The sequence below is a fragment of the Lycium ferocissimum genome, chromosome 10 (genome assembly GCF_029784015.1).
Source record: "Lycium ferocissimum isolate CSIRO_LF1 chromosome 10, AGI_CSIRO_Lferr_CH_V1, whole genome shotgun sequence".
In the NCBI taxonomy this organism is placed as follows: domain Eukaryota; kingdom Viridiplantae; phylum Streptophyta; class Magnoliopsida; order Solanales; family Solanaceae; genus Lycium; species Lycium ferocissimum.
Window position 1 is genome coordinate 43,801,668 of NC_081351.1, and position 18,210 is coordinate 43,819,877.

At 33.2% G+C, this 18,210-nt stretch overlaps 1 protein-coding gene and 1 long non-coding RNA gene across 3 annotated transcripts; one reads left to right on the forward strand and one right to left on the reverse strand.

The window, feature by feature from the left end:
• The first annotated feature begins 8,126 nt into the window (after positions 1 to 8,126).
• Positions 8,127 to 9,481, forward strand: LOC132033996 (uncharacterized). The gene has a single exon (XM_059424199.1). It carries the CDS (start codon positions 8,249 to 8,251, stop codon positions 9,281 to 9,283), a length of 1,035 nt encoding a protein of 344 aa, XP_059280182.1. The 5' UTR covers positions 8,127 to 8,248; the 3' UTR covers positions 9,284 to 9,481.
• Positions 9,482 to 10,113: 632 nt separating this feature from the next.
• Positions 10,114 to 15,367, reverse strand: LOC132033997 (uncharacterized). 2 transcript variants are annotated; one of them, XR_009408915.1, is made up of 2 exons: positions 15,147 to 15,367; positions 10,114 to 10,697 (listed from the first exon to the last, which is right to left on the reverse strand). It is a non-coding gene; the product is annotated as an uncharacterized LOC132033997 (long non-coding RNA). The 2 variants fall into 2 exon arrangements; XR_009408914.1 differs by having other exon boundaries at positions 15,143 to 15,367.
• Positions 15,368 to 18,210: the final 2,843 nt, after the last annotated feature.

Genomic DNA, 18,210 nt, shown 5'->3' on the forward strand with positions numbered 1-18,210 from the left:
GAATCCCCGCTATTTAATGGTAGATTTTACTAATATTACTAGATTGTAGAATCATCTCGTGCTTGTCCTCATCATTAACAGAGCTCCAGCATAAATGAGTGAAACATTACGTGTGCAAAATACTTCAGTTGCCCCTCTATTTTTTTTAAAATATTTTTCTTTTTACTATTGTTCAATATTACCTTTCATTCTTCATATTAAAATTTCGTCAAGGACAAAACGAAATTCTGCGTAGCTGCATAGTACACGGACAAATTGGCACTTTTCTCTTTACAAGGATCAGATGAAAAGCACATGCACGAGTTTAGAGGGTAATCCATATTTTCCTCATTGTTTTTAATTACTTGTTGCGGCAGTAGCTATTCTGATTATATATTTTGTCTATTAGAATCCTTGTTGACACGCACTTTGTGAGTTTTATCACTATTTTAATTGGTTTCAAAGTCTTAAATATTACAATTCTATTTTTAAATTAAGGGTATAAAAGTCGTTCAATATTTAAAGGATATTTTGATCAATTAACATTTATATTCATGCTTTTATAATAACTAATCTCTATGAACGTGTCTCCCATGTTATCTCCATTCAATCATAACAAATGGTAGGTAATATTATTTGAAATTACATATTATTTGCTTTATGAGGTACAAAAATTTGATTGTATCCACTTAATACTTTGTATGTCACATACATACATGACACTAACATATATAAGAAGTAATGAACTTGACAACAAACACATGTGCTACAAGACCATTTGTTGTTAAAGTGTCTAAATATTCTTTCTAGTAGTAGTTATTAGTAGAAGGTTGCGTCGAAATTTAAAAATATTTTATTTTCGCCATGAAGCTTGGCAATCAACATCTCATTAATTATCAATATATTTATTTTTGCTAGCTAAGATAGCTCTTTATGTCATGTAACTTTTCACCACTTTCGTTTTCTTTAATGATGAAATATTTCCGTTACTTAGCGATCTTCAGCACTAATGTCACAATTGATCTTTATAATCAATTGTTCTAAAAGGACTAAATCATCTTTTGTTATGTGTTCTTCTCTCAACACAAAGCAAGAAATCATTGAATGCTTGCTCTCATATTTTTTTGATAGTTGATACATTTTCATTTGAAGCCATAAATATGATTTTACCAAGCTAGCATTTACGATGGTCTTTGCTCTCATCGATTGTTGATTAAATTTACCAAATTGTACATCGACATCTATTATATGTCTGAAGTTCCTACCAAATGTTTTGATCATCTGATGCTTCTACATAGGCGCTTTATCCCATATTATCAATTTTGCTTTTCTTTTCAATTTATCACTACCACTCTACTTTGACATATCTTTGAGGGTCGTTTCAATTGTTTTAGAGTTATGTCGAATCAAGAATTAGTTGTATGATCCCCTAATAAAATTGTTGTTTCTACACCACATGTTGCTATTGCAAACACTATCATGCCTCTTGATGTGACATTTGCAAGTGATGCGTGATGTATGATGTTTTCCCGGTTCCTCTAGGCAATCTATAAAGAAATTCTCTATCAGATTTTATTCTTTGTAATACAGTCTTACAAAGTTGCTCTTGTTCTCGGTTTAGCTTTGATTTTGCATTGAAACTTGTTTTTGCCTTTTCTTTGATAATTTCTCTCATTCCAAGGTATATCATATTGGTCGTGATCAAGTTTAGGTAAATTATATTTTGGCATAATGCATAAATTGCAAAGCTCTTAAACTTAGATTCAATTTCATGCAAGATGCTTCCAAATTGATACGCGTATAAGTTAGCCACTTTACCTTGTCTCCACTTGTCAGTTGAACACTCCAACTTATAAATACATTTTGTAAAGCAAGAAAACAACTAATTAGGTTGTAACCTAAAGGAAATATGCATATTAACCAATAATTCAATTATAGAAGTTCTGGTCCTCAAAATCCTTGCGAACTCAATGCATCAAAATAATTGGAAATAATTTCCTAGCTGACAGCATTTTAAAAGGGGATTTCCCCGCATAAAAACTCTCAATATTATCATATGATTCTAATAAGCTTCTCTCCTTTTCAAGTTTACTTCCTTTGAATCAAAATACATACATCTCACGTAATACCTTGAAATGAAAATGGAAGAATAAGATGGGGAGAAAAAGAGATTAAGCCCGTGTGAAAGTAAGAGAAAGATATATAATATTAGGGAAAATACATAAATACCCCTAACGTATACTTGGATTAATTATGACGCACCCAACCTTTGCGGGTGACCTATTACCCCCTGACCTTATTTTTTCTGTATTTTTGTACCCCTTTTCGGCTGACGTGGCACAATCAAAATTTGATGCCCACAGATAGTGGAGAGTGTTGCACACTCTCCACCACATTGGCGTCACGTCAGTGCCACGTCATCTTCTTCTTCATTTCAAGAAATTAATCAACCCATTTTCCTCCATTAACAAACACACAAAATTTTCACCATCTTCACCATTTTTTCCGTTGCCACCTGAAACCACCATCTTACCATTTTTCTGGTCACCCCCATCATCATAGCACCACCTCCATACCACCATCTGCCATCGTCCAAACACCCGAAAATACCCGTCACCACCCACAGCCACCGAATCATCATCTTCTCCACCTATTTCTCTAACCCCTTAAAACCAGCGATCAAAATAGACCCCAAAAGAAAAACAACAAAAAAAAAAAACAATCATCTTCTTCATCATTTTGATTCACAAGAACACCATCACCAAACGACACCTTCTCACCTCTGTTAAAACACCCTCCGTCTCCCCTGTTTTCAGTCTTTGTTGGGTGTAGTCGAGTTCTGATTAAGGTATTCCGTTCGAATTCCGATCAGCGGTTTTGGTCTAAGTTTTGTTGTTGGGTTTCATTGTTGGAATAGAAGTTGTATCTATTCGTGTGTTAAACGAGATTTCGAAATTGCAATAGTGAAGGTCCATTCTTAACTTTCCTTTAATTTGAGTTTTTCTTGGATATTTATTTGATGCATAACTGAACTAATCTAGAAAATGAAGCTGGTTGATTTCTGAAGATATTTAAGGATTTACTTATTTAAATTGAATGTGTGTGTGTTAATGGAGGAAGAAAATGGGTTGAATGTGTGTGTGTGTGTGTTAATGGAGGAAGAAAATGGGTTGAATGTGTGTGTGTGTTTATGGAGGAAGAATATGGGTTAGTTGATTTCTTGAAAATTAGCTTTTTATGATTGATGATGACTCGAATTAACGCAGGTGCTAATCAAATAAAACTAGTTGATTAATTTCTGAAATAATAAGTGTTAAGTTACATGACGATGTGACAACACTCTCCATCATAAGAACCGCAAGATCAAATTTTGAACGTGCCACGACAGCCGAAAAGAGAGTACAAAAATATAGAAAAAATAAGGTTGCCAGTGGAGAATAGGTCACCCAGAAAGGCCGCAATATAATTAATCCGGGAAAGATAATGCTTTTGGGAGGGAAAGGGGGGGGGGGGTATTTATGTATTTTCCCTATAATATTAACTTGAGGTTATTGTACAAACTCAAGAATTTCAAATTTTGAATTAACTAAAAGAGTAGTAAACTTTAGCATCTTCAATTTGCATGACATCAACACTTTTTGGTTATATGATCTATTCAAGTATCTTATATTAACTCTCGTCAACACTTTTCGATTATAACTATTCAAATATCTTATATTAATTGTCGGTCGCATCTATTGGTGTAGAATATTCACAAATATTTAATAATTTTTTTAATATACATATATATACAAAATTTGATAAAAAAAACTACTAAATTCACGTAAACTCATAACATACCCTTTAAATCTTCCTATATTCATACCATGTATGGTTTATTATCAAGAGACCCTATTATCAATATTACTTTTCAATACTTGTATCAACAAAAATCAGACAAGGAAGACTGATCTAAACATATGAGAAAATTTGGCATATGAGACCTAGGAAACCAAGTTGTTAACACTATAATTTGGATTCATTGATTGTATGTTTACTTCTCCGTTTACAAACTATTCTGGATAACCATATACTTAAAACATTAAATATTAGATTAACTTAATTCTATATTTAACAAAAAGAGAAGGAACCATATCCACGTACAATTGTAAACGCCAAATAATAGGATTAGAATTTATTACCCGTGAGTTAAGTACTAATAGGATACAAATTTTTATCCTAATGTGTATTATTCCAGTTGTGTCCTTTCCTTGTATGTTCTTGTCTAAAGTAATGAGATAGTTACGGGTAAAAAATTTGTTCAATATTTGAAGGTTACTTTTAGGGATGTACATGGACCGGGTTGGTTCGGTTTTTTTAAACACCAAACCAAACCAATTGCATCGGGTTTTTTAATTTATACACCAAACCAAACCAATAAAAATTCTAAGGCTTTTCAACCTCGGATTTTCAAGTTATTCGGTTTTCTCGGTTTTTCGGGTTTTTTTTTGAATAGTCTTGATACAAAATATATAACTTTTACTTCAAATATTTCTTTAGTCCTAGTAAGATACAACTATATAATTAAGGTGTTTCATAAGAAAATAACACAAAATGCAAGAAGAGTGATGACATTGTAATAAAATATTCAACAAAAGATAATAAAATGGGTTAAAATAAATATTGCTAATTAATAAGCCATAAAGAAAATGACTATAGTCTAAAATACTGAGTCATGCTAAAATAAGTACGGCTAATGAGTATGAATTACATGATAAGGAAAAAAACTTAGTTATGTATTTTCACTCTCTAAACCAATTATACAAAACTAAAGAATAGATATCCAACATTATTTTCATTCCTAGTGGTAAATTGAATTTCTTTTGTTAGTATTAGTGTTGAGTTGGTTTTGGTGGACTTTATATGAGTTACTAACATCCATAAGATAGAGAACTTATTGACATTCAAAATTTCTCAAGCTTGAATAATATGACAATAGATAAAAAAACTACAAAAAAATTAAGAAATATTTAAAAATTACATTACAAATAAATATTTTTATGTATAAAATATTTTAAAAATTGAATACATGTAATGTCGGGTTGGTTTGGTTCGGTTCGGTTTGACTTTTTTTAGCTAAAACCAAACCAAACCAATTATGATCGGATTTTTTTTTTCAACACCAAACCACTAATCTAGTTTTTTCTGCTTATATGTATTCGCTTACTTTGTACACCCCTAGTTACTTTGGTCAACCAACATTTATATTCATGCTTTTAAAATAACTTATCTCTGTAAACGTGCAGTTGCACGTTATTTGCAGACAGTCTCAATTACAGTAAAAAAATATTAGATAATATTATTGTAATTATATATATATATTTATTTAGGACAAATGTGCAAATATACTCCCCAACTTTGTGATTTATATTAGATATATCTCTTGTTGCACAAAAATATCTTGCTTCAAATACTATAAAATATATACCTCAGATAATAAATTTTCAATTGCAAATTCAGGACTAAGAATATTTCAATCTTTTTACCAAGGTATCCTATAAATTTAATTAGTAGATTTATCCCTTAAAAAGGAATTTGAATTTGTGTTGACTTCCTCCATACATAACGCGAATGGGGTAGTTTTATTATGAAGAAAAAAAGGGGAAAAAAAAAAAAAGAAGAGTAGGAATAACCAACTTCAGAGTCCTAGATATTAAAGAATAGGTAGGACGTGCAAAGTTGAAATTTGACTGTGATTAGAATTTCTGGAACTTAATATTAGGGGAAATTTTAAATTACGATTTTGTTCAATATAGAATTATATTTTGAAGAAATAATTCATCTCGAAGGGCATAAAATTCGTTTAATATTTAAATAATATTTTGGTCAATTAATATTTATATTCATGCTTTTATAATAATGTAGATATAGATGTAGATAAAAATCTATTTGAGACGCTTAACCACAAAAAACGGAAAAGAAGAAAGTAGAGATTAAGAAAAGGGAAGGGAAAATGAAAGTTCCTTTTTTTTTTCTTTTTAACACTAACAGGAAATGAAAGTTGACAATAAGAAAATACTTTTTTTTTTCAATTTTATTTTTATTTTTTTGCGTGTAAACTGGTTGGAGTTGAAGCTGAAAACGAACGCCCAAGAAAATTCGTCCATGCGTGTAAGACCCGCTGAATTAGTCTTTGGTCTTTTTCTTTGCCGTCCAAGAAGCACTTAGGGGTCGTTTGGTTTCACGTGTATAAAATATGATGATAATACCTACATAAAATCTAACATTAATAATGTACTCTTTTCGTCCTAAAATACTTGTCACGTTTCTCTTTTCGAGAGTCAAACTAATTGAACTTAGACCAACATTTCATGATATATTTTTTCATTATATTCATATGAGATGAATTACAACTTATAATATTTTTCGTGTAGATATAAATTTTAACTTTAAAATATTAAATTAATCTTATCGAATTTAGCTTAGAAAATTATTGACTCTCGAAAAGCGAAATGTGATAACTATTTTTGGACGAATCGAATAATATTTCGTTGCCCTTTTGATACTCTGCATGAAATTGATCACTAATTATGCAGTGTTCGATTGTCTTTTTTGTTGTCTGCATAAGTTATGCGAAAATCTATGCATTATTTTATGCTAAATAGGATACTAATAACAGTGTAGAATTAGTTATGCATCGATTAATATTACAAAATGAAAAAATTGACCTTCATAATAGTTGGAAATTCTTTGTATTGTCTAACCAATAAACGAATACTTTAAATTATATATTGTAGACTAACTTGTACTATATCAAACTAACATTCAACAAGGAATAATCTGCATATCTAATCCTTCAATAACTAATTCCTGTGTATAATTCTTGCATAATAAATCCCTACGTTGCTGTACTTGCTTTCACTTGAAAATATACATAGTAAACCAGTTTAAACTCGCAATTAGTCTTGGCCCAATTCTGACCGGATTCCCTGATCTCCCCTTAGAGGGAAGGGGTGGACAAGAAATTAAAATATACATGCCAATGTATTTTGATATCTCACCGCTTTTGCATAATTTCTACATAACTTGTCTCTTATCCAAACGACCCCTAAGTTTTTTCAAAGTCTATTTCTCTTCTTTCATCCAGTCACATCTTGTGCCCCAAATTTCTATGTAATCAATAATTCTTTTATCCTCTAATTCTCTTTTGCATTTTCTGTAACTACAAAACAAGACAATGACGTTAAAACCAAGCTTCCAAGTAATTTTGATCAGTTATAATAATGTATGCATTTCGTCCCATTCTATATAGCTCGATTTGTTGCGTTGATGATCTGGTGGTGTTTTCTTTGACAAATTTATCTTTTGTGAAACTTAGTAATTGTAACTTCCATCTGAATGATGAATTATCAGCGATTTTCATTTTATTCGAAATATAGGAATATTAGATGTGTTTGTTTTGTTACAAATATTAGATGCGTTTGTTCTGTTACAAATTTTAGTTTATGAATTTGTTATAATAAACCTTAGCCATAAGCAATGATCATCCAGGAAATCCACCCAAGTTGAGAAATCCTTGGCTTCTACCCTTTTCCTAGGCCAGTAAAGGACATTATATAAACTTTTTTTTTTTTTTTTTGGGTCTAAATCAATAATCAAACATTAATCCCCAAATGCACCACATGGACCTCCCTTTCAAGATAGCAAATTTGAAAAAGAGGCCCTTTAATTATTTTTTTGAAATGGTCTCTGTCAAAATACTTGAGTTGACTTGGACTTTGAATAAAGACAATTTTTATTAGTTTTTATAAGCAATAAAGATATAAACAATTTATTTTGTATTCATTTCTATAAAAAAATAAAATTTATATGAAACCTAAACTTTTTAAATTTAAGTTTTGAATTACTAACCAAAATACCTGTTCAGAAATAAGAATTCTAAATAATCCTTTTTCCTTTATGTTACGGCTTCCCTAAAAGTGGTTATTCAATCTTTGCAGTATCGGCTTTGAGGAATTCGGAAGAAAATTATCTATATTTCCCTAAATAACTTTTACTGGAGAAATAATTCTTTTCAGATATTGTACTTATTCACGCTTCAAATTGTTTTTCTTTTTCTTTTCAATTTTGTCTTTATATTTTTTAATACATTGACCAAAGAGAGGAGAATTTTGCCTCTATAGATATCCACCCCAATTTCCTACCATATATTAATCTCTTCTCCTTCATTTCCATAGATTAAATCCTACCATCTACCCCCTCTTTAAGCATCTCCATTTCCATATCCTCTATGCAACTAACCATGGATAGAGAACAAGAAGAGATGCAATTCCTAGGGCTCTTTGATATCTACATAGAAGCCTACAAAATCATCTACAAATGGAGGAAAATATTCAGCCAAATCACCCTTTCTTTGATCCTTCCAATGTGCTTCATCTTCTTAGCTCACATGGAAGTTTACCATCTTTTCTTCTCTGACCTTAAACACTCTGAGTTTCAGCTCCTACACACTCACACGGGCACGGCGAAATACAACAAGATCTCTGATCACATAAATTCAGAAGTAACCTCTCTATGGCTTTTCATAATTGTTTACTTCACTATCCTCGTCATCTTCTCCCTTCTTTCCACCTCTGCTGTGGTTTACACAATTGCTTGCATATACACTTCACGTGAAGTCGGTTTCATGAAAGTTATGAGTGTTGTCCCTAAAGTTTGGAAGAGGGTTATGGTCACTTTCTTGTGTGCTTTCCTTTGTTTCTTCGCTTATAACCTTGTTGCCTTCTTTGCCTTTGTTATATGGTTTGTATGGGCTTTTAGCATGCAGGGTGAAAACGATGGCATCGTTAGATTTGTTGTCGTGATCATGGGGATTCTTTATGTCGGCGGATCCGTGTACCTTTCGGTTATATGGCACTTAGCTAGTGTGATAACCGTGTTAGAGGATTCATATGGGGTGAAAGCCATGCTTAAAAGCAAGAATTTATTGAAGGGGAAGATGAGAATAGCCCTAGTTTTCTTTTTCAAGTTCAATCTTTCACTTGGTGTCTTGAACTTTATTTTCAAGAAGTTTGTGGTACATGGAAACCATCATATGCATCTAGGGATGTTGTATAGTGTAGGGGTTGGGTTGCTTTGTCTTCTTTTATTGTTCAAGTTGATGCTCTTTGGTTTGGTGATTCAAACAATTATCTACTTTGTTTGCAAGTCCTATCACCATGAGAACATTGACAAATCTGCACTTTCTGATCATCTTGAAGTTTATTTGGGAGAGTATGAACCTTTGAAGTCCAAAGATGTGCAATTGGAGGCTTATGACGTTTAAAGTTTGACTTGTATGTTGTGTTACCCATAAATATTAGTTCTTTTTTTTTTTTTTCTTTTTTTCTTTTTCTTTTTTTGGTAAAATATTAGAGTTCATTTTCTGTTCCTTCAGCGCAAGTTCTGTGGGTGGAATATTTCTCTGTATTGACCTTTTCAATGGATAATATTTATGGGAACTATTATGATAGTAAAGATGAAAGACTGGCATTCTCTTTATCAGCTTTGGTCATTATGTATGTCATAATGGTTGTCTTAGATGTTATTATATGCCATCATTGATTCTGCTTGATTAACAATCTTTGACAAAATCAATTGACTTGTCTTGATTCTTATGTATGTTCCTTTCCAATTCCTTTCTCCTTTTATTTTATTACTCCTACCATAATGTCATTAATTTTGGATATCCATTGGGCTTGTAAAACTGTATTGATATTTTAATTTGACCCTCTCATGTTATGGCCATAATGTTTATTATTTTCATTTAACTTCCAAACTACTTTTTTGTTGTGTATTACACGAAGCCATCTATCATTGATAAAGCAAAATATAATTGAATTCAAGAATGATTTTCAAGTATACAAGTCAAAAATAAAAATAATATAACAAAAGCTAAAATGCATTTCCTATGTACTTTCCAAAACTATGTACTTGGGAGTACGAGCAAACACCCAAGAAAACATTTGAGGGATAAATACCGTCACGTATCTTATAGTTAACTTATCATCATTTACTAAGAAAGGGATGGCAACCCGGTTCTCACTAATACAAGGCAAATTAGTCTATACTAATGAAAAAGGTTCAGCTAATGTACTCAGTATAATGAACAAGGAATTCAAAGTTCAAATTGGTTTATTAAGAGACCCCATGTTTTAAAACCTTACAAAAACATAAACATTGCTTCTGAAAGTAGCACAGAAGCAGTAATACATCTTTTACTGGTACAAAACAATTACATACCTCAGGTAGAGCAAACAAACTGCATCTACCCCGAAGCTGAGTGATGATTTTTTTCACTTCAACAAAATCCTACTTCCATTAGTACAGAACTAACAAATCCCGCAGTTGTAAGGACCCGTATATCTCAGCTATTTAAGATCATATTGGTAAACCATTTGACTGGCATATTCCACCACCCTACAGCTTTTATTTTGACAATTTATAAGTAACATAGGAGAAAAAATAACATGGGCTGTGTGCATCACTTAGATGACAACTGCTGAGAACCATCCTTCTTTTCTTCTTGTTTTGATCCTGATACGGCTGCTGTTGCTGCAGCAGTCATGGCAGCAGCTGCTGCACCTAATTTTACACCTCCTGCAGCTTTAACAGCACCACCAATTTTTGCAAAAGCAGCTATTCCTCCGACAAGAATGGCTCTCAATGCAACTGTTGGTTTTATATTCATATTTGTCTACCTGGAAAGATATATCAGAGTTGTAAAGCCCCAGATCACCTAAAAACAAATATCTTATTGGCATATCAAAGAAAATACATTAACACAACTTTCTCTGAGATGCAGCAGCTTGTGTGAGACAATAAAGAGCCCAAGTTACATATTCCTAAATTTAAAATAGAATATAAAACATAAGGGACTAGATAAAATCTCTGTTACTATTTCAGAAAATACGCACCACAAAGAACAGTTCCTTCATTGCCTAGAATAGACAAAAAATGCAGTAACTGCTGCAACAAACTCTTAAATGGCCAAGTTGCAATAGAAAGGCTGGAATGGAGTTTATCAGTTTCAATTAAGTTCTACACATGGATTCAAAATGTGCAGGAGTTTCAGAGAGACTTCCTAGTGATCCAGCACTAGAACCGAAGGCAAAATTATTCATGGCAATCTCTACAGATGTTCTTCTTCTGCAAATTGTAAGCAGCGCCTTTCTTATTTTCCCTTGGGGTGCTCCTGTACTTATTGTGAAGAAGAAGGATGGAACTATGCGTATGTGCTTCACACCAACTCCATAGCTTCTCTACCTAATAATATGCGAACCACTTCTTCACCTAAATCAAACTATGGGCTGGTTTTTTTTTTTTTTCCTTTCCTTTCCAAATCTGTCATGTTAGTGCTGAAAGCATCACATTTGCAGAATCCTCTAATCCATAAAAACGAAAAAGCAAATAGAGCTCCCCGCCATCTTAGAGTCAACCATGAGATTTTGAGCAGCGCCTCTACTGCAACTTCTCTATTCTTGTGATTCTCTTAGGTACTGCCCGAAATAAATAGGTGTTGGTTCTTGTTGACACGTCTTGCACCATGTCACTAGCATGCCGCAAGAAACATGGCACAACCATGAAGATATACCAGCAGAATGCTCCATCTATAGTTCAAAATAGTTCGTTTATCAAATAAAAAATCTTTCAACTCCCACCAACAGCCCTGCACTGACTGCAGACTAAAAGGCCTAAGTTCCTCTGATTTTCCACCAAATCCAGGCATTCCATGGTCAGAAATTATACTGTTAGTCTGTTACATGATGTTCATTCATTAGAACCCCCATTAAACAACCACAATGTTTCCATATCAAGACAAAAGGAAGAAAACTCAGCACACTTGAAAAACATAATTAGCCTTCATTCAAGCAACTGCCATGTAAAAGAAATCCTAATTGTCCTCACACTCTTGTGACAACATATGAACCTATAACAGCACCTCTATATTATCCAGTAGTTCTCATGGATCATATGGACTTTTGAAACTACCAAAACATTGAAATGCCTCCTCAAATAAACTAGATTCTTTTTGTTACCTGAATCCACACCTGTATTCTGCAACTGCAATCCAGAAAAAGGCACTCCGCCTCTTCAAAACACTATTTTAACCATATCTAAATATTAGTGAAGTTATCACTTATCAGACATGAATAAGTTTCAGACCCTCATCCAGTAAAAAAATCATGTACTATTTCATGCTTTTTTTGAAACTTTTTTTTTTTTTTTTTTGGAAACTTGTACTATTTCATGCTTAGACAATGCACTTTGTCTACAGACAAGCTGATATTAAAAGCAAGTACCTCAGCTTTGGCTTCAACTTGTCTTTTTCTCATCAGAATATTCAGTTTTCAAGTACCTATCTAATCATTTAAACCTAATAAAATATGATTAGGACATCACATGATGCTATTTGGTCCTTACATCTCACATATCATCTGTGAAACATTTTGTAAGCAGAATTGCAGTCCAAACTCTGCACAAAACCTGAAACAATAGCCTTCCAAGATATATGTAGCCTTCCAAGATATATGAATTTTTACATTCACTCACTGTATCCACACCATTAATCCATTAAGTCTTTCCGTTCATATTCATCAATTCAAACTTGACGATGATTGATGATGATTTTCTATAGGTTGGACTTGGCCATGCCTCTTAGGTGAGACTCACGTGCCCTCGACATCATTAAGATGCCCTTAATTTATCCCAAAAGACTATTATTGAGTATTGGAATTAAAAGGCCCAATTGGGGCAGACCTGTTCCAGCCTCAGTTGTGCGTTCCATCCTACACCATAAGCAAAACAAGTTCTCTAGAACAGTTGTAAGACTAGCAATGTTACATGAGTGAGTGTTGGGCTTCTAGCAGCCCAGCAATTTCCATAAAATGAGTGTCGTAAAATACGAACGATCAGATGGATGTACAGTAATATGAGTTTAGCTAAGACCAGAAATGATCACATCTCATAAAAGGTATAAGTAGCATGGAGGATAAAACCACAACACGCAAATGGTGGTAGAGGCAGATCTTTCGACTGTTGAAGCTACAACCATGCAAATGGGCAATAGAGCATGAAGAAGTGGAACCTGCTTCATCGTAAGATGATTCACAGGGTACCCTTATAAATAACGATGACAAAGCAATGGATGTTGAGGAAGAGACAGCATGTAGATCTAGCATTGAGACTGTCAAAGAATTACTGTCTTGGTATCCAATGATATCTGGCGGTGCACAACAAGGAACTAACAAGGAAGATGTACATTGCTTTGAGATAATGCAAGATTCCTGGGGGTTCATACCAGATAAAGCAATCTTCAGTGTAGCTAATTCTGGTGTAATTGATCAAGTTGGCTATCTTGAAGTCGAAGAAGAACTGGTAAAGTATAAGCATGTTCACATAAATTTCTCTGTTTGGTAGATAGTTCTCGTGCTGCTTATGGCTCTGTCAGATTAGAGAGAATGCTTATGGACGAATTGGCTTCCTGGGTACTACATTGTGCACCTGTAAAGGAAATTTGAGGGACAAGATGTTACTGTGGTCCTATGTTGCAAAAGCAATTGCTATCATTTGGTGCGTATCATCTGAGATAAAATGATGGAGCTCGTTGTTTCTTAAAGGTGCATTTTTATTGTTGCCGCTTGTGAGAATATATCAATGATACAGGCATGAGCCCTGAAGGCATTGTCACAGCTTCAAATGAAAAGACAAGTAAGTGTTCTGAGTATGGACTTGATCTACGGGTGGAAAACTACTTGGGACCTCTATGAGTTCTAGAAAAATGTGTGCATCTTTCGAGATGGAAGGCTACATCAAAAAGTCTTCATTCGAACCAAGATCAGTCATGTCAGAAACATTAAGTAGTTATGCTTGTAGATACGGAGATATCGAGCTGGGGCAAGAACCCTTCCATACGATGAATCTATACAAATTGCATTTGCTCCCGGAGAGATTGAGTTCCTTGATTTTTACAATACGCACCCTTGAGGACAAGGGTGATTTGAGGGAGCGAGATTTGATACGATATGAATTTCTTAAGCCTCTAAAAGCAACTGGAAAGGAATTAAGGAGGCTCAAGTTAGCATTGCAACTTATGGCTTATTTTAGAGGAGCATGTTAGCTCATTGCTCCAGACCCCGCTTGTGGGATTACACTAGGAGGGTGTTTGGCTAAGCTTATAAGCTGGTCAAACCAGCTTACAAGCACTTTTCGCTTCTTTCTGTGTTTGGTAAAAATAAAAGTGCTTATAAGTCGGCACTTAATGCTTATCAGCTACTTCAAATCAGCGAAGACAAACGGGCTCTAAGTATGTTGTTGTTGTTGTATGTTAGCTCATTGTTGTCCTACCTCCTACGTATTAAGTACTTATCTATCTTTTGAGAAATGAATTAGCCCTAGTTTTTAGCTTATCCCTCAGACTCTCTCTATATCTTCTTTCTTAGCTGTAATTTTCTCAAAAGCTTAGTGAGCTTTCAATTCCAGACTGTATAGAGAAAAAAACCCAAATTTGCAACTCTACATCAACTTAGCAAACTTCTTGAACACATAGCATGTTGGTAACTCATTATACGCACCACATCGAAGTCCTCTAATTGCTTATACATAAGAGCTAACCTAAAGAAAACTTGTCTCGTCCCATTATATAAGAAACATCTAGTAATCCAACAACAAAATACCCAGTGTAATACCACAAGTAGGGTCTGGGGAGGGTATGATGTACGCAGACCTTACCCCTACATTTGTGAGGTAGAGTAGCTGTTTCCGATAGACCCCTCGGCTCAAAAGGAGTGAAATCAAAGAATGATTTAAAAGAAAATAAAGACAGCAAAATAGTAAGATGAACAAAGCAACAGGTAGTAACTTTCATATACATTTGACCTTGTTACTGTATTTGTCAAACTATCATGGGTTGCTAGACAAATATGATACCAAAACTGAACTTTTTCGTTTAACCTGGAAATCAGCTTGCAAAATATCTAAAGAAGCATAAAAAGATTTGGAGACCAAAAAAACGTGAATGTATTGAAACCCCATATTGGGGATTCTCATAAAATTAATTTAGAAGATAAAAGAATAAACAATTTGCAACAAGTGAAAACACAAGTATAGGAGGAAAATCTAAAGGCAGAAACTTCGATAAGGTTACTTACACCTATATTTTCGCCTGAGGAAGTGATTGCTCGAAAGAGTAATTTGAAAATACGGGGGTTCTCTTTGTTGAATGTTGGAAGGGACAAAATTTGGGGAAATCCAGGTCCTAATTAGAGGTCAATTCCAAATTTAGGGGGTTGAAGTTGAAAAAAATATAGGTAATTTTTTGTAAACTTTAATAGTTTTAGAATCGATTCCAAATTTACAGGGTTGAAGTTGAAAAAAACAGTATAAAGTTACAAATTTTAGATAGGGAAATGGTGCAAATATATCTCTCAACTTTCTGGGTTTAGAATAAAAGTATTCCTTATTAAAAAATGGTGCATGTATACCCGTCGTTACATAAATGGTACAAATATACCCTTTACGCTAACGAAAATTTTTCTAGAAATTATTTAGCTTATTTTTAAATTTAGGGGGTTGAAAAACTTTATATAAATTTTTGTAACTTTAATAGTTTTAGAATTAATTCCAAATTTATGGATTTGAAGTTGAAATATTTTACATATAAGGTCAAATTTCAGTATATGAGTATGAATCAAATAAAATATATGAAATCTAATGCATTGCTTGTGCAAGTAAATTGGTTCTAATTATCCCCTTGTAGTTGGCTTTCCGTAATCCAAGTGATTGGAGATGATATTTGGCGCATGAAAGTGTAAAACAGCAGCCACATTATATTAATCTGATATGTAAAAGAAAAAAAGAAAAAAAACTAAACTACCATTTCCTTTTTATTTAGTCATTTCAACGGCGGTTTCCTTATCTCCTTTCACACATCTTCTCTATTTCTCTATTAAAATACAGCTACCATTTTTTTTAGGGGGAAACGATTATAGAAAAGCCAAATATAAGGGTGATTAGGGCCAGTTATTGTTTGAAGGGGTAATGATTATAGAAATCCAAGAAGGATTATAGAAATCCAAGTAGAGGAGGATAATTAGGATCAAATATAGTTTAAGGAGATCTGAATAAAATGTGTCAAGTTTAGAGATTTCCTTTTAGATATTCAAATTTTTAATATATATAACGGTATCGCTTGTAGGTAAATCCAAGATTTCAAGAGGATGAGTTCACCTCGATTTTTTTTTTTTTTTTTTTTTTTGAAAAAAAGACGCAAAAGTGCATTTAGTAGGGTTTAATCCCACAATCTTAAGGGATTAAACCCAACACTTAACCAGTGCTCCACTCAATCTAGTTTAACCATGTGTTCCTTCAGTTAATATTAGATATATTTTAAGGATTATATACATAATATACCGAGTTTAGTCGGGCGACCATGTGTTCACGTGACCCATTTTTAATGGGTAGATTCGCCCCTGTTAACTCCGCATAGCAACTAGTTCCATCGAATCTCTGTTTACCAACACCAATCAAAGCCTTTGGAAAACAGATTTCGAGCACATTTCAAATTTGGAATTCAACTCCAAGTTGGATTTGGAAATTTTATAACCAAATACTAATTTTGAAATAAAATGAAAAATTATTTCAAAAAAAAAAAGTGAAATATTCTCATGACCAAACAGGTCCCTAGTATGTGGTACGCTGAGCATGTAGTAGGACATGTATGCTATTTTGAGCTTAAACTTTATGTATTTGAGATTGTATCATCTATGAAACTATGTATGTTGAAAACTTATACAATACACAAGATCGCAAGTAAATCATTTGAAAAAGATATAAATCTAGAAGAATAGTAAAGACACTTACTTTGATCCATCGCAAGAAACTAGTAGAAGGAGACAAGATCTTCTAAGCCTTGAAGAATGTCCTTCCAATCGTTCTTTTATGAGATTGAAAAGAAAAGAAAAATAGCGTCTCTTTTGATTTAGGGATCATAAAGGTTATCTAAAGTGCTTTTTTCCGGCTTTGAGGTGCCTTTTCAATATATTTCTATCAAATATATTATTATTTTTTAAAAGAAATAGATATTTCCCTAGGCCCATTAATAATTTATAAATTTGGGCTTCTTTAATTGATGATATATCTATGTCTAATATATTAAAATGTAAGTCTATTTAGTAAGAAATGCTTATAATGTATATTTTGTTAAGACTATGACACGCGTGTTGAGACGTTTGAAGCATATATTTTGCTTGATAAAACATGATCATGACATTCTAGTTTTGTTACGTAGCATGATATGTTATGTGTTATTGTTGTACGTGAATTAGGCTATGTTAAAGATTGTTATGCATCGAATGATATTGTTATTTTGCATTGATTGTTATATGCACTTGATGTTGATATGATGGTATCCGTATCATGCTTCAGGTTTAATGGTTTATTCGTGAGGATTCATTGTGCAGCTCTAGTATGAGGTTCATTTATTAGTCTAATAATTTTATCTGTGACTGTGAGGGTTCATTGTTTGGTGTAGTGTGCCAATTGTGGATGTGATTGAATGCGCTTCATACTTGATGGTTATAACTGTTGTAGCTCCAATGATTTGATTTGTTCGTATATATGTTTGATGCATTATTTACTGTCATGCACGGTATTCTAGAAACTTACTTTGAGAGGTATAATTGGGGAAGGGTCGAAGATCTCTACTTAGCTTTTAGTTCGCCATTTACTGCTTCATGTAGATCTGTCTTCTAACATCATTTTTGTAACGACCCATTTGGTCGTTGAAGACTTTGTGTACTAATATTCCTAAAACACCCTTTTTCGCCTAATCTACTGCCTATACCGCGATAACGCGATTCTTGTTATTTAATCGACGAGTTTTAGTCTCATTTGACATTCGAGGACGAATGTTTCTAAAGGAGTGTAGAATGTTAGATCCGTATTTTTATACGTCGAGTTATTCGCTTTAAAGAATCAACGTGAGATAAACTTCGGATTTTAATTTCTAAACTAGAACTAATCGGTTACAAATTTTACTTAGTATAAAAATGTTATTGGAGATTGTGAATTACTTAATTGTGGTGTTAAGTAAAAATTGCGATAATAATGAGCCAACAAGAGCATCAACATCCATAAAAAGGATTTACTCAAAGTCATCTAAAATAAGGCTAATTAAGGCATACAAACGGGCAATTAACGTTGATTCATCCACTA

Excerpts from the sequence above, each read along its gene's own strand:
- LOC132033996 (XM_059424199.1), top strand. The coding sequence starts at position 8,249 with ATGCAACTAACCATGGATAGAGAACAAGAAGAGATGCAATTCCTAGGG.